We start from the raw sequence: 25882 nt of genomic DNA, 5'->3' as shown, positions 1-25882 counted from the left end.
TTTTTTAACTTTATATTTATCAACAGTGGAAGAGTCGACTTGTTGTTTAATATATTCTTAATGTTGTGGGGGATGTGGAAACTCAGACATTTGACAAGCTAGCCAGGTGTCTGTATGGCAGAGCTCTCAACTTCTGACGTGTCACTTATTACCACAGTGTGTTGCAATAATTTCTGTGTTCAGGTTGCCGAAAGAAACGTCACGTAGAGAGCGCAAGTTCGATTATTCAACCAATTATTTCACTTGTATATCTGTTTGACAGATCGAGGAAAACATGACATGTTGAGTAATTTCATGGCATTCAATTAAAAGGTAAGGGAATATAGAAAATAGGATTCCCTCAGAGACTGAATATAAATGACAATATGCTGCTGCCAAGCCAAAATGTGAAAACATTTGTGGATTTCAATGTGAGTCAATATATCTGGCATAGGAAAGTCATCCCAATTAGTGCCCCTAGAATTTGTGAGCAGAACACGGATGATATGGGAGCAATCTGACTGGAGACTAATTTCAGACAATTTCATAACATCGCTTTTCTGATCATTATCCTATCATTGATGTTCTTGCAGAAAAAGTAAAATATTCTGATCGCAGATGTCCTGTTTCCACTGCATGGGACTCACTTGACTTGGCACAGCTCTCCCCGCAAGTAATGCTTTTCCACTGGCAAAATCGGGTAATTGTTCTGCCAGTCTTAGTCAATAGAGTGTTCTTGGGCGCCGCCCCACCGCTCCTGAGTCGTATTGAAATTGAAAAAAGTGAATGAAATGTGTAGCGGACACGCCATGAAAAGATGACACCCAGCACCCCAGTCTCTAGTGAGACTCACTCTTCCCACCGAGATAGACGACCACGGAGTGGCGAGACGTAACTTCACAGACAGACGCTAAATGAATCAACAGCCATAATCAACAGAAGCGGAAGCATTTGCGTAGGCATGCCGACGCTAAGTGAATTACTAGTAACCGGAGCTTCAAAGCGGAGACCAAAGATACCGAGTTCGCCCTAGGACGCTAAGTTAATTAACTTAGCCACCGCCAGCCAGCCTGGAGGATTTCACCAACAAAGGCGCCTCCACTCTGTTGGGCGGTACCGCGCCACTTGGGAGTTTGAACAGGCAACAGCGACACCCACAAGCGACGGAACGGCACTACAGACACGGGTTCAGGAAACATAGTCTGTACCGGACTTGGCTAGGAGTTAATATTTTAAGAACTTTACATGAACGCCACTAGTGACTGTATTGCTGCAAACTTGAATGTCTAATGTCGAATCTTTTGTCAACTGTACCAGATGAAATGTTTCACTCCGCACCACACAAATGCCACGTTGAAAATAGTAGTGTTCTCAACAACCACATAACATTTGAAACATTTGTTACAGATATTAAAGAGGATGACAGTGGGACCATGCAAAGTGGGAAAATGGTCTCATTATCTTAAATCCAATCATTAATATTTTATTCCACTGGTTTTAAACCACAAAATAATACAAAAATGGGAATGGCCTCAGCTCACCCGAGGGAACGGAAGCGGGCACAACGCGCCCGTTCCGAACGTCTTGCGAGCTGAGACACCGGGCACCTGCCGTCCTGCCTGGGAACTTTTTGGTCTCCTTTTTTCTTCTTCCTTTCCACCAAATGCTAAAGCCTACCCCAGCTGACTTCAGGCGAAAGGCAGACTATACTTTGAAGTGGTCCCCAGTCAGTCGCTGGGCACATATAGACACGGACAACCATAACATCTTTAACTCTTCTGAAAAGGCTTTACATATTTAGGAGTGTTTTTATGGGAATTTATGAAAATATTAAAGAAGCGCAATTGTGAGGTTACACACCGATGTTGGAAGAGAAGGCCTAGCTCTCAGTCTCCCCTCTAATTCATCCAAAAGTGTTCTATAGGGTTGAGGTCAGGCCAGTCAAGTTTATCTACATCAAACTCTGTCATCCGTGTCTTTAGGAACCTTGATTTGTGCACTGATGCACAGTCATGTTGGAGCAGGTAGGGGCTATCTCCACATTGTTCCCACAAAGTTGGAAAAATCCAAATTTTAGCCTTTTTAGTGAAAGGACCTCTGAATGCATCAGCACACCAACAGAATTTGGAGAGTCAAACAGTTGGGGGATTACCCCTTCCTGTTCCAACATGTCTGTGCACCAGTGCACAAAGCAAGGTCCATAAAGACATGGATGAGAGAATTTGGTATGGATGAACTTGACTGGCCTGCAGAGTCGTACCCTCAACCCACATGAACACCATTGCATTGATTTCAAGTGGACAGTGAGCCAGGCCTTTTCGCCCATCAGTGTGTGACCTCACAAGTATGCTCCTGGACAATGGACAAAAATTCCCATAAACTCACTCCTAAACCTTGTTGAAACCCTTCTCACCAGAGTTTAAGCTGTTACAGCTGCAAAGGGGAGACCAACATTATATTAAACCATATGGATTTAGAATGGGATATCACTTAAAATAATAAGTGAGTCAAGGCATGTGAGCAAGTACATTTTAGTCAGAATCAGAATCCTCTTTATTACCAAGTAGGTCAAAAACACACAAGGTATTTGTCTCCGGTAGTGGAAGTCACTCCAGAATGACAATATAGTGTATACAGTCCTATGATACAATTGGATCGATCTGTCCTCAGCTAGTTAGCCTTCTGGATGAAAGTGTATTGATTTAAATTGCTTTAAAAGGCAATCAATTGATTGTATTGATGCTAGGAAATAACACAAACATTATATGGGTGCATGTGTGTTATTTAGAACTTTTAATAATAAGGACGTTATGTTTAAGTTTTCCTGTCTGTGACGTTGCAGGGTATCATGGGAGTATCAAACTGTAGTTTTTTTCTGATGCTATGGAGTGGGCCGGTCTGAGAAGCAAACCACCGCATGCGCAGTGTAATAAAATGTTTCTGCTCCTTGTCAAGTATGGATTTGCATTTTAACCTTGCTGTTTTCTCGGTCACTCTCCGCATCACTGCAATCCCTAGTTGAACTGCTAGACAGTTGTAGTACTACATGTTCTTGTCTTTCAGTTTTGATGTCTCTTTGACACTAACCTCTCTCTTACCCCTCCCAGTAATAGGAGGTGCCCATGCTTCTGGAGGTGCAGGTCTGTCTGTCTCTCAGTCTCTCTCCTCGTCTACGCTAACCCAACCGGTCGAGCAGATGGTCGCCCCACTCTGAGTCTCTGGTCTGCTCGAGGTTTCTTCCCAAGAGAGAGTTTTTGGGGTTCAGTTAAGTGAGGACTGTTATTGTCGACCTGCTCCACATGTAAAGTGCCCTGAGACAACTTCTGTTGTGATTTGGCGTGATATAAATATAACGGAATTGAATTGATTATGAGACCTTTTCTCACAAGCATATATACTAAGCATTGGTAAGGCAGTAGTACCATTAGCAAAACTATATCACTCCGACCCCATAACTCTCCGAATTTGTGAGGATATCAGAACTGCAAAAGAAGGCTGAAGGATGTGATCCGTATATGGAATGGTGCAAAGCCATTAAGACTACCTCTTCGTCATCACAAAGATGCAGCAACAGCCTCGGCAATGCAATGTTTCAATGTTGCAGCAATGTTGTAAGATGATTGTAAGAGCTTGAAATGGCAAAGTGTTTTGGGATCATTGCTTGGGGTATATTTACTATTTTAACCATTAATACAATATAAACAATTACAAACATTTTGTGGGGCTGTCAATTATTTGTGTCATTTTGCTGTTTGCATTAGATTACTGTAATCTATAATGTGAGAGAACAGAAAAAGTAAAGGAGCTATAAAGACTCCAATCCAGACAAAGGCTGCATTACAACCTAAAATTGATGACATCTTCTGACTACATAGCCCAGTTTAGCAATTTCTCCTATTCTTACTGCCAAAGTGGTCAAGGACTGTAGCTTTAACCACCCTGCCAGTTGTTGGCCTGCCAGCTGCCTCCGTCCTCTCTGGTTCTTATTGTCACAGAGCATCTTTCATGCCTTGTGTGATAGCCTCCAAGCACTGGTTTGAGATGAGGTTCTCAGACTTGGCAGACATTTTGGCCACTGAATAGCTTTATCCACTGTCCACATCGTCCTTGCTTCAGGTCCTGGGTCTCTCAACCCTTCCCTAGTCTCTTTAAATGTCTGCCCAACACTCCAGTGATTCTATTTTTTTTTTTTTTTGCCAAATCACCATTGTTCCTGATTAAAGGTTTTAGCTACCTCTCCATTTGCTTAACATAAAAACACAGTTCAGTGCAAAAGGTATCAGATTTGTCAATTTAGCAATTATATAATGACCGTATATAACAACGTCACTCAGTAGAGCCCAGACCTCTGCCGAGGCTCATTTGTTAAAGAAGTGAAAAAAAAAAATGTACTGTATGTCCTGCTTGTGTTTGTTAATCTGTTTTTTGGTGCATTAAGGATGGAAGTTGCGTAATAGATGAGCATTGCTATTACAATTCAGCCGATTTTTTTGCTCTGACTTGACTTGACATACGAGCGCTGTATGGTGGCAGTAAACTCAACTCACTTCACAGCAGCAGCACTTTGGAAAATAGTGAACAATTCTCTCTTAAAAATAAATAAATAAATAAATAAATAATATTTATTTATTATTTAGATTAAGTATTTAGCAATTTTTATTGGTTTACTTTCAAACTAAACATGAAAACAAAGAGAATTACTCATTGAATATTTCAAACAAACACATAGTTTAGCATTAAATCTGCTCGTTTTATGCTAATGCTAACACATAATGGGAAACACATTCAAAGGCTGAAATAAGTATTTAACACGTCACCATATTTCTCACTACATATATTTCCAAAGGTGCAATTGACATGAAAATTTCACCAGATGTTGGGAACAACCCAAGTAATCCATACATAACAAAAAAGCAGAACAAATTAGCTCAGAAATTAAGTTGTGTGAAATAATGTGAAATAACACAGGGAATCATTATGTTTTGCAACAATTAGTTTGCAATGGTCTTGAGACAGCTCTTTGCTCTTACCAATCATGTGTCTTGACTCACACCTTGGTAATGAGACCTTTTTGTCGGCCATCAATTAGGACTGAACCAGCTGAAATTCATTTGCACTGACAAGGGGCTGGAATGCTGTTTAATTTGATACATTTTAGGTGTTGTCTTGGCTTTCCATGCCTTTTTGCACGTCCCTTTCTTCATGTGTTAAAAACTTTTTCCCTGTGTCATTTCAGTTTCTCCATATAGGAGGAGTCTTGAAGTTGTCATTGCAAACGAAGGCTTTTGAACAAAGTAGTAAATCAATACCAGTTGGCGTGTTCAATTCTTTTTCCCTGTGTCATTTCACATTAATACAAACAACTTAATTTCTGATTTTATTTGTTCTACTTTCTTCGTATGAACAGATGACTTGGGTTGTTTCCCAACATCTAATGAAAATTTCATATCAATAGCACCTTTGGAAATATGTCTGATTTTAAAACTAGTTATCCATCAATTTGTTGTCTATGTGTAATAATATAATATAATATAATATAATATAATAATAATATTTATTGTTGTTTTTTCCATTTCCACTATCTGTTATGGGGAGAAAATGTTCATAAATGTTAACACCTTGAAAGATCCACCATCCATCCATCCATCCATTTTCAACAATTTATCCTGGTTAGGGTCGTGGGACACTGGAACCTATCCCAGCTGACTTCGGGAGAAAGGCGGACTACACCCTGAACTGGTCGCCAGTCAGTCGCAGGGCACATATAGACACGGACAACCATTCGCACTCACATTCACACCGTCACTGAGTGGGAACTGAACCCACGCTGCCTGCACCAAAGTCAGGCGAGCCACTACACCATCAGTGACTCTGAAGGATAACCAGCTTACCAAATTCATTTTGTTTGGCTTTAGGGTCACGATTTACATTTGATTGCGTTTTATTGTGATCTATCCAATTCTATTGCTAGTAACACATAATCATACATTCAAATTAGAACGATTTTAGCTACATTTTTTAGATTTGTTTATCAGTAATACAGTTTAGAATATTGAAACACTGTTGTGAAAACTGCTTTCTTTGTAGTTGGCAATCTTGCCATCAGTTTTGTGACTGATGTCAAAATATGACTTGGAGACTAACAAACTTAATTTTCTTATCACATAGGGCACTTCAGCTAATCACCAGATCAACAAATATTTTGCATGGACAAGCTCTCACATTAGATGTTTTGGAGACAAAGTTAGAGAGAGCAGACTTCGATGGTTTGGACACATCCAGAGGAGGGAGAGTGAGTATATTGGTAGAAGGGAGATGAGGATGGAGCTGCCGGGAAAGAGAACGAGAGGAGACCAAAGAGAAGGTTGATAGATGTAGTGAGGGAAGACAGTTGAAGTTGGTGTCAGAGAGGACAATGCAGGAGATAACGAAACAAGTTGTTTTATGTATCCAGTTACGAGAGATTCCTGGGTCATGCACACACACGTTACATTTAAAAAAAGAGACCCCCATCCTAACATAGTGAAGGATAGTTGGATGAGTCCCAAAAGATACAACATGTCTGGGCATGTTCTCTTTGCAAAAAAAGGTTCACTCATAGGGATTTTTTTTCCAGACTGATTGACCGCTCAGCGTTTCGCACAACCCTGTGGTGAGTTGGAGGAGAAAACACATTTTCTTGGCTAAATACTCATTTTTCTCAGATCTTCAAACATCTCGGACACCCGATGTCACATGCTGAAACCACATGAGTGTCCCATTCTCAACAGGTGCGAGGTTGTGACTTCTGGGCATGATCCCCAACATCTCAGACACCCGATGTCACATGTACATGCCAATGCTGTGTGACCTCTAGACGTGACCCCTTAACATCTTAAGTCACGTGACGACCTCATTCTTTGCAGCTGTCTCAGCAAAACCCTCTGTTCACGGTCACACCCACCATCAACGTGGAGCAGGGCCGGAAAGGACAATATTCACAGGTATGATCACAAATTCCCTTTTTTGTTGCCGATATGACACCCCTTGTTGTCCTTTGTTCCTAAAGGTGAGCCCTAAACATGATGTCACGAGGGGACGTGATGTCGCTTTGTTTTCACCTGATTTGGTGTCATTTTGTTTATCCGGATGTGACGTCAATGGGGACAGGTGGCCCGAGAGGTGACGTCAAACCGAATGAAATTCCACCATAAAAACACTTCAATCGCAATAAACAGGAAGAATCCTAATGCAATTTCATTCAGTTTTATAGAGGTGGAATATTACTTTTGCCAAACAGATCAGAAATTTCATCATGTGAACCGTCAAACAAAATGGAGTGGGGAATCGCTCTGTTGGCTCATGCTCCGTCTTGACGTAAATGTGCGGGAATGTCATCGTTTACGCACGTAAATATGGCGGCTTCCAATCATAGTGCGTATGCCCCGGAGATGTTGTTTTTAACTACTTGTAACTTGCTTTCATCAAGCGGTTCTTTTTGATTAAAGTGTGAAAACAATACCAACTACTGTGCTAAATAGACAATGGACCTCCATCTTGATAAAATATGTGACGTTTACGTTGATGTGCACGTCACACGGCGGTTCTGATTAAATGTAGTGGACATCATGTATACACCCGATTGGAATAGATCACATCACATTTAAACAATTGACTAGAGATCTTCAATCTGAATTATTCAATCGGAATGACAAAAAAGTCTCCATATAAACCCAGCTATGTCATGGTCTGTGTTGTGGTTTGGGTTGTGTTTGGTTTTGTTTGATGTTTACCTGTGTCCCATCTTGTTCTTGTCTTGCTCATGTAGTTATTGTGTACACCTGTTCTCATCAAACCTCTACCTTGTCTCGACCAATCAGCTCCCTCCAGCTGCTCGTGTCTTGTCCAGGTGTTCCTCGTTGTCTCGTCAATTTGTGTGTATTTAGTTCCCTGGTTTCTGTCAGTCCTTGTCGGTTCATTGTCATTGTCATGTCGAAGTCGTCTACTGTTTTCTTTGTTTCCTAGTGTTTTTACTTTTTATTTAGATGTTTGGACTTTTGTTGATATAGCGTAAACTCTTTGATCCTTGTCTGACTTTTTGGGGAAATTAAAACATTTTTAAAATCACTGCACTCCTGTCTTGCCACACTGCTTTCATGCACTTGGGTCCCCCGCATTTTATCTTGCCTGCCTTGCCCTAAAAAAACCTCCATTCGCGACAGGTTAATATCAAGTCAATCAATAAAAGTGTCTTTATTAGTAGGTGTTAGATTTCTTTTGTGCTGAAAAGCCACTGCGGTGTCAAAATCTTCCTAGCCATTCCCTGACAGCCACAAGTGGCTTTTGCTGCATCACTAACTGAAGGCTAGAGCCCTGTCGTTTCCTTTCTATTCGTTTTATAGACACTCTGACTCGTTTTTGTTTTTTCTTATATGAAATAAATCCAGGCGGCACCCGGCCGACTGGTTAGCACATCTGCCTTCACAGTTCTGAGGACCGGGCTTCAAATCCCGGTGCCACCTGTGTGGATTTTGCATGTTCTCCCCGTGCCTGTGTGGGCTTTCTCCGGGCACTCCGGTTTCCTCCCACATCCCAAATACATGCATGGTAGGTTGATTGAATAATCTAAATTGGCCGTAGGTTTGAATGTGAGTGTGAAAGGTTGCTTGTTTATAAGTGCCCTGCAATTGGCTGGCGACCAGTTTAGGGTGTACCCCGCCTCTCGCCCGAAGATAGTTGGGATAGGCTACAGCACGCTCGTGACCCCAGTGAGGAAAAGTGGTACAGAAAATGGATGGATGGATGGAATATATCCACTCGAAAAGCTCTTTTCTCCAGCTCTTCGCTAACTTTCTTTCTCCTCTCCATTGAGGCAAAGTCTCTTAATTTTCAGTTTCTAATTGTTTTTGGTCAAAGTTGAAATGTTTAACAGCTTTTGTTTCTGAATACACTGCACGTCATACACATGTACCCTGCGAATGATGCACCAATCCAGGGTTTACCCCTCGGTGCCTCTCGCCCTAAGTCACCTGGGATAGGCTCCAGTTACTCATGAGGAGAAAAAGTATAGTCTAGAATATGGATGGATGGAAAATTACTGCTGTGAAAAAGTCAATTAAAAAAACATGTATCGTGGAGGCCTTGGAGTTTTGCACAATATTGTACATATAGTCTGACCTCTTGTCACCCAGATTTTCTTCATTTTGTATTATTAGGTTTCTCTTTTCAAAACTGCAAAAACTCCTTTTGCACCACCCACAAATAGGCACTTATGACACTCCGGGCTTTTAATTATTGTGTCAAAAACAAAGGCAAGCCATCTACAAAATGACAATTACACTCATGTTGCTATATTTCACCGTAAATATAAAACATATCCAGCCAAATCTAAATGTAAATGTAATTGAATAATGTTGCTTCCGGCAAAAATGGAAATTAGGTGCACTGTGTAGAACACAATCGTAATTCAATAATATATAAGGCAATAATCGCCTGTCCCATTGGGTACCGCTCATTTAATTGTATTCATTCATTGTATTTTCCCCATTTAGAGTGTTTACTTCACTTTGACCACTTTACTGCATTAAAACCTCCTCTTTTTCTGTCCTTTTACATTCAGTCCTCTTTTACTTCCCCTGTCTTTCATCACCACTCAGCAATCAAATTCTTCCGTGTCGCTTTGAGAAATATGCAGTTCTCCGAGTTGAGCTGTAATGGGAGCCACTGTGTGTGTGTATGCGTGTGCGTGCATACGTGTCCGTGTATGCATGTGTGTGCGTGTGTTTGTATAGTACAGTTGTCATGCTTAGAGACTTTTTTTTTTTTAATGGAGCAAAATATTCTTTCCTTCCTTTTGGGGGAGGATTATTAAAAGTATAAATGTTGGTAAAAGGGACGCATGAACGCCCAAAGGAGCTTTGAATCCAATTCGACACCTCAGGGTATGAAGAAGGAAAAAAAAAAAAAAGAAAAAAACATGCATAGCATATCAACATCATGCTTTCCTTGGGCAGTGTTTACCGTTAACTAATTCCAGATTATAGAGGAAGAGAAAACAATTATTTATTATGTAACAATATTCAAAAGGATATTATTTACACACTAATCAATCTGTTAAAGGTCACTTTATCATCTCAGGCTGAGGCATAATATGTACATGTACAGCAAGTGCCATTCTTCATGCAGGATTAGCAGTTCTTGGTTTGATGAGAAAACTCACCACAATATTAAAAAGTAGCATAATTAATATAAAATGTGGAAGAGATACATAGTTGTAATTTAAATAGAGTACAATTATTTGCACTGTGCACATAGAGTTATGCCATAGCGCCATTGTACTCTCATTGATTTGTAGTCACTCATTTATCTGCATCCATCTCTTCCCAACTTGTTGTCTTCTTCCGACCCCTTATAAGTGCCTTGCAGTACATCTTCTCATAAAGTAGATTATTGGGTCCTCTAGGAGTTTCATAAACTTATGGTTCAGTAAGTTTTGCCTCACGCAGTGCAACTAATGTGTACTTTACAATCAATAGAGGTAGCTGTTCACGTCAAAGTAAGAGCCAGTAAACCTGCTGTTTGGAGAATAGGTGTCATATTCTGTTATTACGTAAATTGGTAGCTGTTCCAAGATCCTCAGAAGAACAAAACATCAATATCTGCTCAAAATGACGTTAAAAAAAATAGATCGATACTAAATCATACAAGTACTTAGATGCGGCAAAAATGTTGAAATGATATTGATTGTTTTGCAGTTTCGATCAATGTGAAATGACAAATAGATGCAAATTGGGTGGCCGACTAGTTAGTACGTCTGCCTCAGTTCTGAGGACCCGGGTTCAAATCCGGCCTTGCCTGTGTGGAGTTTGCATGTTCTCCCCATGCCTGCGTGGGTTTTCTCCGGGTACTCCGGTTTCCTCCCACATCCCAAAAACATGCATGGGAGGTTACTTGATGACTCTAAATTGCCTGTAGGTGTGAATGTGAGTGCAAATGGTTGTTTGTTTATATGTGCCCCGCAATTGGCTGGCGACCATTTCAGGGTGTACCTCTCGCCCGAAGATAGCTGGGATATGCTCCAGCATGCCCGCGACCCTAGTGAGGATAAGCGGTACGGAGAATGGATGGATGGATGCAAATTGATTCTACCAACAGCAAAGTAACAACAAATTAAATATATTTGAACATCTAAAATATCATTATCTTCCCTCTTTTTCCACCATCCAGAGGACTTCTGGGAATGTATAACAACTTGTAAAAAATAAAATAAAAAAATAAAAAAACTACCAAGCTAACTCCAGCTACATGCTTTACACATAATGGATCGTTTTTTTAAGAAAGGAGATTGTCTGGGGGGGTTTGGTAACATTCCATAAAATCATTTTGTTCAAGTGGGTTTATATGGTGTGCAAAGTCGATCTTCTCTTAGACAAGGTAACCACCTAACAACCTAAGGCTGGTACATACAGTACTGTAGATAAAGATCAGGGTGATATTGAGCCAAATTCCCACCTTCTGACCAAAGTCAGCCACGGCCTGATTATCAGATGTATCTAAAGATGATCATGTCCGATTATCGTTTGTTGTAAGGTGTGTGTGATCAGTTTTTGTTTCCCCGCCACCCCCCCCCCACAACATGAACAATCAGACCGACAATCTACTAAATGTTAAACATGTTCAATATATACGATCTAAGATACTTTTCAATAATAACTAAAACAACAATTTGCCGCATATTTAGGAAATATACAGCAACATTGAATTAGTGATGTATTTTTACTTCATATAAAAGTGGTCAAATTAGTCTTGATTTAAAGATTTATCATAGTCACGAAGTTGAAATAGTTTTTGCACCTAAAATCCCTTTGTTTTTGTTTTTTTATCCCATTTCTGTTATTTGTATTTCAATATTGCTATTTTTATTTTGTCGATCATATTTCAGCAACAATACTTGGTAATAAATATGTTAATAATTGATTATTAATACTTATACATACCTATTACATACACGATGTTGGAGTGTTTTCATCTTATTACACACAAGCATAAACACACGCACACACACACATACAATCAATATTTTTCTTTTTTTAGAACACGATCTGTCTTCTGTTAAATCCTACTGATCATGAACTTAAATATATATATATATATATATATATATATATATATATATATATATATATATATATATAATTACAGTGTAAAGCAAGTTGTAACTAAAGAGAATTTACACTGTCCTGCTCATTGCAGTTGGCTGAGTTTCACCAATGCTTTTACTCCAAATGTCTGGGTTCTTTGAAAGGACACCCAATTCAATTACATCCTCCAAACCCTTCAGCTGTTCCAGAGCTCCATTCTTTGCTGAAGCCATTTTCACTGATAAAACAGCGCCATGGAGAGATGGCGTAATGATATCCTAGAGCTGCAGTGATCACATGGATGGGGCAATGTCAGGAAGTTTCGTTTGCTATATATATATATATATATATATATATATATATATATATATATATATATATAACTTATTGTAAATGTGCTGACAATAAATCTGGGGTTCTTATAATCTGGCCTCCCAATTTTCTTACAGGTTTGACTACAGTGATTATGAGGGGGGGGGGAAAAAAAAAAAAAGCACACCATACCACTGCTCTAATGACCTTGTGTGTGGTTGCTTCTTTTGGGGTAGAAAAGAATTACACATTTAATCAAATTACTGCCTATCTTTTGCCCCTTACACCACATCACAAATCACAGTTCATATGACTGTCACTGTCATTGCCCTGGCTGACTTATTAACACACACCCTACTACTACACATGAACCTCTCATACGTGTTACAAACGCGCACCCACTACTTGTGCCACCTCCACTAACACGATCGATGACAATTCTGTGTGGGTTTGATGGATGGAGATATTTTGAATAAACTGCCATAACATGTTGTATTCATAAGTGAGATACACAAACACACAGACACGTGCACGCAGGCACACACTTTGATACTTTCTTTGATACTTGATACATGGGTAAGCATGCTATCATTCCGAGTCATCTTTATGACCTATCGGGCGGCTGTGTCTCAGTAGGTAGAGCGGGTCGTCCAGTGACCGAAGGGTCACTGGTTCAAATCCAGGCTCGGACTGTCCGCATGTCGAAGTGTCCTCGGGCAAGACACTGAACCCTAATTTGCTCCCAGTGGGCCTTGCGTGGCAGCAGGCGCCCATTGGTGTATGAATGTGTGTGTGAGTGGGTGAATGTGAGGCTTTGTAAAGCGCTTTGGGCACTGTGATGGTGTAGATAAAGCGCTATATAAGTGCAGTCCATTTACCAGCTATGCATTATTATATAGTAAAAGAAGTAAAGTTGGAAAAAAAGGCCCCAATTATTACAATGTTAAGAAAAGTGAAAAAACAGCTTGAAATAATGCAAAAATCTGTTTCCAATGATAAACTAAACTGACAGTCCTTAAAAAATGCAAACACCCTTAAAAAAAGCTTTTTCATCCATGATTTCTCTTTAAGCCCAACTATTTTGGTCATGATTAGACTCAATTGTGGATGACTTAGCTTCAAAAAGATAAAATTGCCAAATCTCATTTACAATTAATATCCTACATTTGTTGGAGCATATTGTAGTGTGGTATGCCATAGAAAACCTTTTAACAAATATGCTAGGGTGTACTCTTATTATGTTGAGCGCTGTATCACTCTTTTGAAAGATGTCAAAATTAAAGAGGATACATCATCATCAATAGATATTTTTGGCCCATGTTCTGAGCTCAAGTTCTATTCCAAATACACAGAATTTCAACGAGATGCAGATAAAAAATATTACCCGTGTTCTACACACATAATAATTAATGCAGTGTATAAACGAGGTTCCCCTTGTGGTTTTCCAAAATTTCGCACGCTCCACTTCGCTGCTTTTTGTTTTGAAGTGTAATTCTAATGACATAACAAACAAAACAAGTATGTAATTGGCTGTAGCTCAACCGTATGGGTTTGGAACACAGTTCAAGTCCTGCTCTAGGCAAACGACATTGCAACTGGTTGTTAGACATGCTAGTTTCCATTGTGTGGTCTGCTTCTCTGTGTGGTGTGAAAGAGAGTGAATGAATGAATTCTCCCAAGGAATTAAAATTAATAGTGTAAAAAAAAGACCAAAAATCATTAAAGCAAACAAACAAGGATCAATAAAAGAATGCAACAGCTGCAACAATGTTGACCAAATAGTGCATGCTGTATTCTCAAACAAAAATAAGTGCACACTCAGAGGAATCAGGAAAGCTTTACAGTTCTGAGAAAAAAACATATTTTTTTCACACTTACCCTTCGGGACTGGATTTCTTTGACGTATAAAGGCAATAGGAATTCAGAAACCCCCTCCAGTCTCACCCCTTCTTTGGTCACTCGCAGATTGCCCATTCCTTCCTAGAGGCAGAGAGAGAAGGTCGTTGGAATGGTGGCCACTGGTTTGGGAGAATAGTCACAGATATAATAATAATAATAATAATAATAATAGGGCACATATGCCTCACAGTTCCAACCCAGGTTCAAATCCAGCCTCGCCTGTGTGGTGTTTGCATGTTCTCACCGTGCCGGTCTGGGTTTTCTCTGGGTACGATTGATACTAAATCATACTTAGATGCAGCAAACATGTTGAAGTGATATTGATTGTTTTGCAGTTTCAATCAATGTGAAATGACAAATTGATGCAAATTGGGTGGCTGACTGGTTAGTACGTCTGCCTCAGTTCTGAGGACCCGGGTTCAAATTCAGCCTCGCCTGTGTGGAGTTTGCATGTATCCCCAGTGAGGATAAGCGGTATGGGAAATGGATGGATGAATGGATAATACTAGCAATATCCATCCACCCATTTTCTGAACCGCTTATCCTCACTAGGGTCACGGGTGCGCTGGCACCTATCTCAGCTAATAATAACAAAGTCACTGATGGTGTAGTGGTACATTCGCCTGACTTTGGTGCAGGCAGCGTGGGTTCAGTTCCCACACAGTGATGGTGTAAATGTGAGTCTGAATTGTTGTCTGCATCTATATGTGCCCCGCAACTGACTGGTGACCAGTTCAGCGTGTAGTCTGCCTTTCGAACGAAATAAACTGGGATAGGTTTCAGCACCCCGCGACCCTGACTATGATCATCGGTGTCGAGAAGGGACGGATGGATGATAATAATAATAATAATAATAATAATAATAATAATGGCATCGGCAAGCGCGGTGAGCGACTGGTTACTGGTTACTAAATGTGCCTCACAGTTCTGAGGACCCGGGTTCAAATCTGGCCTCGCCTGTGTGGAGTTTGCATGTTCTTCCCGTGCCTGCGTGGGTTTTCTCCAGGCACTCCGGTTTCCTCCCACATCCCAAAAATATGCGTGGTAGGTTGATTGAATTGCCTGTCGGTGTGAATGTGAGTGGGAATGGTTGTTTCTTTCTATGTGCCCTGCGATTGACTGGCGACCTGTTCAGGGTGTACCCCGCCTCCTGCCCGAAGATAGCTGGGATAGGCTCTAGCAGCCCGCGACCCTAGTGAGGATAAGTGGTAAAGAAAATGGATGGATGGATAATGGCATCCTCTGGAAGGTAAAATCATATATTGCAGATGGCACCCCATAAGCGGAATTCAGTATGCTCTTCAATTCCATTTTTTGGTATGAAGGGGTCTCACAATATAATCACATTTCATACGAGGAGTAGAAAATGCATGCAGTCATGTCAAGTCATAATTCATTCATTCATTCTTTAATTCATTTTCCGCACCACTTTTCCTCACAAGGGTCGTGGGCGTGCTGGAGCCAATCCCAGCTATCTTTGGGGGAGAGGCGGCGTACACCCTGAACTGATTGCCAGCCAATCTCAGGGCACATATAACAAACAGCCATTTGCACTCACATTCACACCTACGGGCAATTTAGAGTCTTCGATAAACCTACCATGCATGTTTGTGGGATGTGGGAGGAAACCGGAGTGCCCGGAGAAAACCCACGCAGGCACGGGGAGAACATGCAAACTCCACACAGGCGAGGCCGGATTTGAACCCAGGTCCTTAGAACTGTGAGGCAGATTTGCTAACCAGTTGGCTACCGTGCCGTCAAGTCATAATAATACATAAAATGTTTATGTTGTTCATACCAAATTAGGTGGAATTCATTTAATGGAGCCGATCAATTGGGACAAAGTGTAGCTTTGTATTATATGCAGTATTTAAGTGTGGAGTTGGTGAATAGTGAAATTTCTGTTGGGTCAAGGGAAACACCTGGTACAAAACCAGCATTGTTTTCCTTTCAATTAATGTGAGAAAAATCTCTGAAATTGTCTGCATCAAGAAGGATAGAAGCATTGAAAACAGCACAGGAATGACTTTGGTGCCAATATTTCAGCTCAACCTTGTCTCAATTACATGATGAGGCGATAATGAGGGACCTGCCACTGTTCTCTTCCTTCTGTAAGGCCAAATGATGTGTCACTCACTGACTACAAATTAGTTTGACTTCCTGGGCACCTGTTATTTTCCCTTCAGATTCACATAGATTGATGGAAATGGCTGAATGTTGTTTGAATGTGCTTTTGCGAATTATCATTAATTACTGGTGCAATAGACCACCAGAGCTTTTCAAATTGGAATTGAATGAGAGGTGTTAGAAAGATTGAATGGAAATATTAAGGGCAAGGATGAGCGCTGGAGAACATATAGAAGAAAGAGAAAATAGATGATTCCATCAAAAAAATTCCAAATTAAAAACAAATTGATTAACGGGGTTGTTACAGAGATCAAGAAATCACTTATACACAAGTGCAAAATCGTGTTCTTTCACTCTTTTCTTTTAAAAAAAACAACAGCCACAAAATAATTATGTCTTCCACGATGCAAATTCAATTTCACTCATTGGATATTGGAAATAAAAGCAGACCATTGCTAAAGTGGCTGGCCATCAGAAAAGGTGATGCATGCCTGTGCAAAACTAATGCAAAACGAGATATAGAACGAATTCCAGGTTAACAGGCTTGACAGTCCATTAAAAGTTATAAAAATCAGAACTGCAAACCAGACAGATCAGGTCTGAAAAGTCCAAAACACACGCTTACAAACACATTAGAACAGAGAAGCATCTACAATCAAACACGAAACATTTAGTACAGCACATGCACGTACTTAGATCAAGTAAACGATCAAGTAAAAGATTACTTTGAATATTACAATGGAATAGAAAGTTAAAAAACAATTGCATGTACATCTAAAGACAACACTCAGTAGAGCACATTCCTCTGCAAAGGCTTGACAATCAAAAACATTTCCATTCAGAGTGGATATTTTGGGACCCTTTACAAATACTCTACATACTAAATCGGAATGGAACCGGAACTAAATTGTCCCATGTAGGGAGATAACTAAGCACACTGCAACATATTATAAAACTCAAAATATTTTCGCTCCAAAAACGCTTTATTCTATTACCTTTGATTGCTGATGAAAAAGCCAAAGAGTGGTGAGAAGTCATGGCCAGTGAAGCATTCCCTGCTGGCCTAAACACTATCACAAGTATTGATCTGCATTTACAACCTAAATTGTAATACTTCCATAAAACCGTATTAATACTGTATATTTCCAACCAACGGTGGCGGAGCAACTTTTGGAGTGGGAGGGCACAATACTTCGTGGGCACCTTTTCCTGCTAAAAAAAACAAAACAACAACAAGCACATATATGCCACAGCAGGTGAGCGCACACAGTCACTCACATTACCATAATGCATGGATAAAATATGTTAATTATTTGAAAAGATCAGTCTTTCATTTTATTATTACGCAATTATTTTGCGGGTAAAGTCCGCAAGCTGGAGACTGAGGTCGTCAGCAATACTCGCTGTCGCGCGATGAGGTCACTTTGGAAAAGTGGAGTCGAATTCATTTGAAAAAATGCTGACCTTTCCTATGTTCCAAAGGTCAGGATGCACCTTTTCATCTTTCCTTGACCAAGAGATTGCGCTTTCTGAAGAGGCCCACAAACTCGATACCACAAAGTCATCAACCCTCGCCACTTGTTGGCAAGGGTTAGGCAGACTTCCAAGATCCCCTCGAGTGACAAATGAATGTTACTACTACTCATTGTTTTTTTTTATTTGTATTTTATTGTCTGGCAATTTGTGGGAAAACGCAGATTCTAAAGGTGATAGTGGATAGGTGGTAGTTTGAAAATTAAAAAAAAATTAAAATCTTTGTCCACTGACCTTTAAGCCGGCCAGTTTCAGTGTTCCAGCACCAGAGTATTCTCGCTCCTATGCGGTACACTGGCCGACTCGTTGCTCCTCCTCTTAAGAAAAGATTCCCTGATTACCCATGCGTGAACTTACTGTCTGTCTTTCCTCCTCCTCCAGTGCGCTCCTATGTTCGATCGTGTGTTTTGGTTCCACGTTTCGCCTCGCACTTGTTTTCCCTTGTACACGTAAGTAGTGATCGGTAGATGAGACCTTGTGAAAAGTTGCGGCACATTGATAAGGCAAACTGTACTGATACTGTGTCGGCATTGTGTCCCTGTGTTGCTCAAGACAGATACCTGCTGGATCTTAAATATCATTGCAGGCAACCTATACAATATTGGGTTATTTTTTGTTATATTGTCTTAATCCTAAATGTAAAATATCTCTGGTATCTTTAAAATAGGCGGCATGGTGGACGACTGGTTAGCACATCTGCCTCACAGTTCTGAGGACCAGGGTTCAAATACCAGCCATGCCTGTGTGGGGTTTGCATGTTCTCCCCGTGCCTGCGTGGGTTCCTCTCACATCCCAAAAACATGCGTGGTGGGTTGATTGAGGACTCTAAATTGCCCGTAGGTGTGAATGTGAGTGCGAATGGTTGTTTGTTTCTATGTGCCCTGTGATTGGCTGGCGACCAGTTCAGGGTGTACCCTGCCTCTCGCCCATAGTCAACTGGGATAGGCTCCAGCTTGCCCGCGACCCTAGTGAGGATAAGCGGTATGGCAAATGAATGGATGGATGGGTTTAAATCCCATACCAACTACTTTGTCACTTCTCTGCCTGGGACTGATATGACCTGAATACCAAGCAGAGTATAAAATATATGACTTTGTTGTTGATGGACGTGTTGGAGCTGATGTTTATGTGTGGTGGTCCGTGTTAATATGAGGGTGCATAACGTGTCTGTGCATGATGCACTCAGTGTTCATGACACGAGTACATAAGACTAATTACACTGACTTTGTTGAAACACATTCATATCCAGCACAGTAAACTTTGAGTGTCTGCCTGGCTAAGACATTAAATTACTGTAGCTCTTTGACCTGCTGTTCCCCATGTATTGTTTCAAGGTTTGGCATGACATGGGTGTCATTTTGGAATTGACAATTTTCATCAAATGGGTTCCAAAACAAACTTCAATGGCCTGTAAGGTCAGGTTTTATAACTCAGTTATAAGAAATGAATGGTGCTTCATTCCTAGAGGTAGGACAGGTAAAATAAAAAGAAATATCATGGGGAGTGATGTCTCAGTGTGTATGTGTGTGCGTTTGTGTGTGCTTGAATATACCATTAATGTGCAGGTAGCGGTACACTATTGGAACTGTTCTGTTCCCTTACTTTAAACATGAGAAATTTCCCTAGTTATGTATGACATTACGTGAAACCTCAGCAGATCTCTTGACTTTTGATCATATGTTGGATAATTTCAACTAAATAAGTCCACAAGGGTTTTCCTCATCACTTGACTTTTTTTGTGTGTTTTATTGTGGTGCCGTATTGGCAAACACGACAAAAAATACAAACTGAATTTAGGAAAGGTATTTGAATGCTCTGTCCTGGCTGGTCAGTACAATATGGCAAAGTCAACAGTAGGTAATCAAAGATTTTTAAAAAATTGCATTGAACAATGATAAGTAAACTATTTAGTCTAAGTGAAATGACTCCTCAGTTAGATGACAGAATAATTAGTTAAAGCAGAGTATGTAACTATATTTTGTCCAATATATAATTTCATACAAAATATTCATACAATGATTACTGTGTAAACGGAAAAAAAATATTGCTGCAAATAATCTCATGACAGCTTTCCAAGGACATCCGTTTACTTTTTTACAAATTGAAAGTATTCAATAAAGCATAAAAAAAAAAAAAAAGAAATACAGCTTTCTGAGAATCCCTTATCTGGCCAACAAGGTGCCTGATGTAAACTACACACACCGGACAGTGCATGTACAAAACAGAGCTCTGTCTGCATTGTACTGCCTGGGATATTTCTGTCTGATATGGTCATCACAAACTCAGACATTCTTCGATGATAAAGAAAACAATAATGTCATATGTCTCTCAAGAACCAAATCCACAAATTTTCTGAAAGACCTCTTAGCTCCCCAACAAGATGCATGACGTAAAATAAATGTTAATACTGTCCGACCAATGCATCCACAAAACAATAGCAATAGCAATAATATAAGGAATTTACAACAATTGCCTCTCCAGAAGAATCCATCTTCTCCCCCCACTGGCTGTTCTTTAAAATTAGAATTAAAATGTTGTAGAATGTTGTAGAATCATCACATACAAGGGCTGCCTACATCATATCGAAGTGACAGGTCTGTTGTTGTCATATGGAACTCCAGCATAGGGGGCGACAGAACTGGATGAATTAGTTCCATTATTTATAGGGCTGCAACTAATGATTATTTTAAGAATCGATTAATATGTTCTGTATTTTTTTCCATTAATTGATGAATCGGATTTAAAAAAAAATACATTTTTAATTTCCAGCCCTTTCTTAAAAATTTGTGAATTATTTCAAATTGACAGTGCAGAAAATGCACAAACATATACTGATTGTCATTCAGTTACTGCTTTGGTCTGTAACATGTCAGAAAATATGCAAAAATGTTGATAATTATTTTCTTAAGTAAAAGCAGATATTTACAAATGTCTTATTTTGATTAAACAAAGATTAGCAGTCTGCTTTCATGGAGGACAACAGAAATCGGGGAATATTGAGTGTTGAGAGGCTGAAATTCCAAGGATTTGGACAATTTTAAGTTAGACAAGGTCTCTAAATGATTAATCGATTCCTGAAATAGTTGTCGATAGATTTTACAATTGATTAGTTGTCGATTAATGGTTTAATCGTTGAAACTCTAGATTTTTTCTTTTCGAACAAAACTGTAAATCCAAACAAATCAGAGCAATCCGGAATAAATTGTGGTTGCACTGTGCTTGGCATCAAACATGCATAGGCTTTAACAGTAGTATAGGAAGCTCCATTTATACCCAATCATGGCACCTACCTGTTCCCAATTAGCCTGTTCACCTGTGGGATGTTGCAAACAGGTGTTTGACGAGCATTCCTCAACTTTCTCAGTCTTTTTTGCCAACTGTCCCAGCTTTTTTTCGAATGTGTTGCAGTCATGAAATTCTAAGTTAATGATTATTTGCTAAAAACAAAAAGGTTTATCAGTTTGAACATTAAATATCTAGTCTTTGTAGCGTATTAAATTAGATATAGGTTGAACATGATTTGCAAATCATTGTATTCTGTTATTTATGTTTAACACAACGTCCCAACTTCACTGGGACGTTGAAGATTTACAAGGTTTTCCTTGAAAGTTGACAGCAAAGCTCACCAAGACTCATCTTTTTTCACTGCACTGAGTTGAAAGAAGACGTGGACTGCAACACATCAATGATTGGCCTCCACTATTTCAGTTACAGTAAAAATGTGAATATACTGCATGTCTGTGAGTAAATATAGTCATGCTCAAAAATAGGTTCAAGAGACCTTTCGACACACCATGTGGTAGCACTATGTACAAATAGGATAAGTATGAGTTTGTGTTTCAGGTTGTCTGCACACAAAACTGCATGTGATTTATGCATGGAACCCTTTCAGTTTGTGGGTGTGTGTTTGTTTATGTGACTGTGTGTGGATGCCTCTAGCCAATCCATCAGTGCAGTGTACACATGGCAGCATGTAGACAGATGGTGAAGTGTGTGTGGTGAGAAAGAGTTTTTGTTTGTGTATAGAGCTGACAAGGATTTTGTATTGACATGCACATGCATATTTCAAAGTAAAGGATTGCCTGCATGTGCCCAACCTTCCGATATGACTTTTAAAATTATCTTCACACGAGATTCAATGAGTGCATGTTGTGCCCAGGCTGGGATGGAGAGTGATGGAGATTGAAGTGGTTGGAGAAAAGATGAAAGAAAATGGATAGATGAACACATGAGAGGAGCGAGAAAAGAAAAAAGGCTGACACACAATGGGCCTCATTTATTTACAGTGCGTACACGCAGATTTGTGCTTAAATTGCACGTTTGACGCACAAACCTGTGATTTATCAATATGTTTGTATTTCTTTTCGTTTGTACTCTCTGAACAAATGTCAGTGATCTAGAAAATACAACAGCAGCGTATAATCAAGAAGATAGTAATAATGTGACACATGAGGAATGTTTGATTTGATTTTTCTGATGCCTTGCTTTCCTTTAAACTTGTGAAATGTGAATTAACAAAAAAAGGAATGCATTGAATACAAATTGAGGTAATTGTGAATTTGATCAATTAAAAACTATACTGAAAATGTGCCATTTGTTTAAAGCCAAAATGCCGTTGAAATTCCGATCTGGCATGTGCACAACACCCAACAAAACAACACGATCTCTACAGTATACTAGTTTCATTACCTCAGCCAAGGCCATTAGGCTTGTACAAAAAGTTGAGAACTATGATGTTCAGGGTGTGATCAGGCTTTGCCACGGCGATGATGGAGACACTATCCACCCATCAAAATTAACCCAAGCACATACAATACAATATTTAAAGTTAAACGTCCCATATTTGGGCTATTTTGACCTCCAGAGAATGAATCTCTACCATGGACTGAATATAAAAGTATCAATTTCATTTTAAAAAAACACCTTGATTTTGTCATACGAGTGTCCAGAAAAGGCCCCTCTAACAGCTACTTCTGTTTGACCCAGTTTTGTATCCGCCTGTAGCTGTCTGGTTGCCTCCGTGTACAACCCCAATTCCAATGAAGTTGGGATGTTGTGTTAAACATAAATAAAAGCAGAATACAATGATTTGCAAATCATGTTCAACCTATATTTAATTGAATACACTACAAAGACTAGATATTTAATGTTCAAACTGATAAAATGTATTGTTTTTAGTAAATAATCATTAACTTAGAATTTCATGACTACAACACATTCGAAAAAAAGCTGGGACAGTTGGCAAAAAAGACTGAGAAAGTTGAGGAATGCTCATCAAACACATGTTTGGAACATCCCACAGGTGAACAGGCTAATTGGGAACAGGTAGGTGCCATGATTGGGTATAAAAGGAGCTTCCCTGAATTGCTCAGTCATTCACAAGCAAAGATGGGGCGAGGTTCACTTCTTTGTGAACAAGTGCGTGAGAAAATAGTCGAACAGTTTAAGGACAATGTTCCTCAACGTACAATTGCAAGGATTTTAGGGATTTCATCATCTACGGTCCATAATATCATCAAAAGCTTCAGATAATCTGGAAAAATCACTGCATTTAAGCGGCAACGCCAAAAACCAACACTGAATGCCTGTGACCTTCGATCCCTCAGGTGGCACTGCATCAAAAACCGACATCAATGTGTAAAGGATATCACCACATGGGCTCAGGGACACTTCAGAAAACCAATGTCAGTAAATACAGTTCGGCGCTACATCCGTAAGTGTAACTTGAAACTCTACTATGCAAAGCAAAAGCCATTTATCAACAACACCCAGAAACGCCGCCAGCTTCTCTGGCCCTGAGCTCATCTAAGATGGACCGATGCAAAGTGGAAAAGTGTTCTGTGGTCCGACGAGTCCACATTCAAATTGTTTTTGGAAATTGTGGACGTCGTGTCCTCCGTGCCAAAGAGGAAACGAACCAGCCGGACTGTTATGGACGCAAAGTTCAAAATATAGCATCTGTGATGGTATGGGGCTGTGTTAGTGCCAATGGCATGGGTAACTTCCACATCTGTGAAGGCACCATCAATGCTGAAAGGTACATGCAGGTTTTGGAGAAACATATGCTGCCATCCAAGCAACGTCTTTTTCATGGACGCCCCTGCTTATTTCTGCAAGACAATGCCAAACCACATTCTGCACGTGTTACAACAGCGTGGCTTCGTAGTAAAAGAGTGCGGGTACTTGGCTGGCCTTTCTGCAGCCCAGACCTATCTCCCATTAAAAATTTGAGGCGCATTATGAAGCGTAAAATACGACAACAGAGACCCCGGACTGTTGAACAACTGAAGCTGTACATCAAGCAAGAATGGGAAAGAATTCCACCTACAAAGCTTCAACAATTAGTGTCCTCAGTTCCAAAACGTTTATTGAATGTTGTTTAAAGAAAAGGTGATGTAACACAGTGGTAAACATTACCCTGTCCCAGGTTTTTTGGAGCGTGTTGCAGCCATAAAATTTGAAGTTAATGATTATTTTCTAAAAACAATAAAGTTTATCAGTTTGAACATTAAATATCTTGTCTTTGTAGTGTATTCAATTAAATATAGGTTGAACATGATTTGCAAATCATTGTATTCTGTTTTTATTTATGTTTAACACAACGTCCCAACTTCATTGGAACTAGGGTTGTAGAAGAGCTACTTGTGATAGCGCACGTGTTTGTTATGTTGACAGCGCTGGCTTGGGGCTGAGATGTTCACTCGTGACCTGGATAAGATCGATAAATTTGAATGACCTGGTTTCAGGCCTCTCAGCAGGAAAACATCTGGAACTCAGGAATGTGTGGATGATTTTAATTCATATTTTATGTTTACTGAGGCACCACAGAGCCAATATAATATCCGAAATACTAGAAAAAGTTAGTTTGATAAAAAATATGGTACCATTAAAGAAAAATGTCATCCCCTCCTCACAGAGTGAAATTGGTTTCTAAGGTTACAATAATAAATACATTTTACATAGCGTTTTTCATAAAACTCAAGCACGCTTTACAGACGTAAAACAATCAAAATGCTAATAATAAACAGATAAAAATAAACGTGAAGCAGTTAACAGGGGTTAAATGCTTGTTGAAAGAGGTCTTTCAATGACGTTGAATTTTTTAAATGACTGTGGTGAGGCAGAGGCACAGATGTGTGGGGGGAGAAAGTTCCAGAGAGTGGGGGCAGCAATGGCGAAGGCTCAGTCACCCCAGAAACGGTGCTTAGATTTAGTGGTGGGATTGAGGAGGTTACAGTCAGAAGATGGGAGGCGACGGGAGAGCTGATAGTGCTGCAGAAGATCAGTGAGGTATTGGGGGCCAGGTTATTGAGGAATTTGTAGATGATGGGCAGGATTTTGAAGAGGATGCTGTTGTATGATGTATCACGATTAATTTTTTCATATCGTCCGATCTCAATTATTACAACAATTTTTCTATTTTTTAGTTTTTGAAACACCCACTTTTAAAGCATCCGTACTGAAATTTAAAGAACCAAGAGTGTAGTTCAATATTTTATTCATGCCTTTTGTTAACAATACTCCTTATAGTCAATAATTAAAAAGTAACCCAAATGTGATATTTCCATACTTAGCAAATAAGATACATAAATACAAATATAAGAACACCTTCACTTAACAATGCAGCGAATGTCGAAAATTATAACAAGTTTAAAATAAACAAACTAAGGGGATAATGAAGATACCTTGAATTGGAAACATTATCATGATGATGTTACATACCCTGTTACCATTATTGCTACTTTCAAATGTGCATCATCTCTAATATTAACACAGATTTAATAGTTTTGCCATTTTACAAACGACCCGAATAACGATGACACGATTGATTGCTGTTGCTGGTGGCCTCACCGCTAGCAGTGGCTAACCGCTACTTTTGCTGGCAACAGAGTGTGACAAGCTCTACTGACTGC

At 39.7% G+C, this 25882-nt stretch overlaps 1 protein-coding gene across 2 annotated transcripts in view; it reads right to left on the bottom strand.

The window, feature by feature from the left end:
• LOC133476232 (zeta-sarcoglycan) overlaps positions 1-25882 on the bottom strand; it is a 305172-nt gene that overhangs the window by 81204 nt on the left and 198086 nt on the right. For both annotated transcript variants that reach the window (XM_061769346.1, XM_061769347.1), the window contains exon 3: positions 14289-14390. In XM_061769346.1, the coding sequence (XP_061625330.1) occupies positions 14289-14390 (102 nt within the window). The remainder of the gene's footprint in view (positions 1-14288; positions 14391-25882) is intronic.

This window comes from Phyllopteryx taeniolatus, chromosome 4, assembly GCF_024500385.1.
Source record: "Phyllopteryx taeniolatus isolate TA_2022b chromosome 4, UOR_Ptae_1.2, whole genome shotgun sequence".
In the NCBI taxonomy this organism is placed as follows: Eukaryota; Metazoa; Chordata; class Actinopteri; order Syngnathiformes; family Syngnathidae; genus Phyllopteryx; species Phyllopteryx taeniolatus.
The sequence above is the reverse complement of the archived record's forward strand: the minus strand, read 5'-3'. Positions and strand labels throughout refer to the sequence as shown.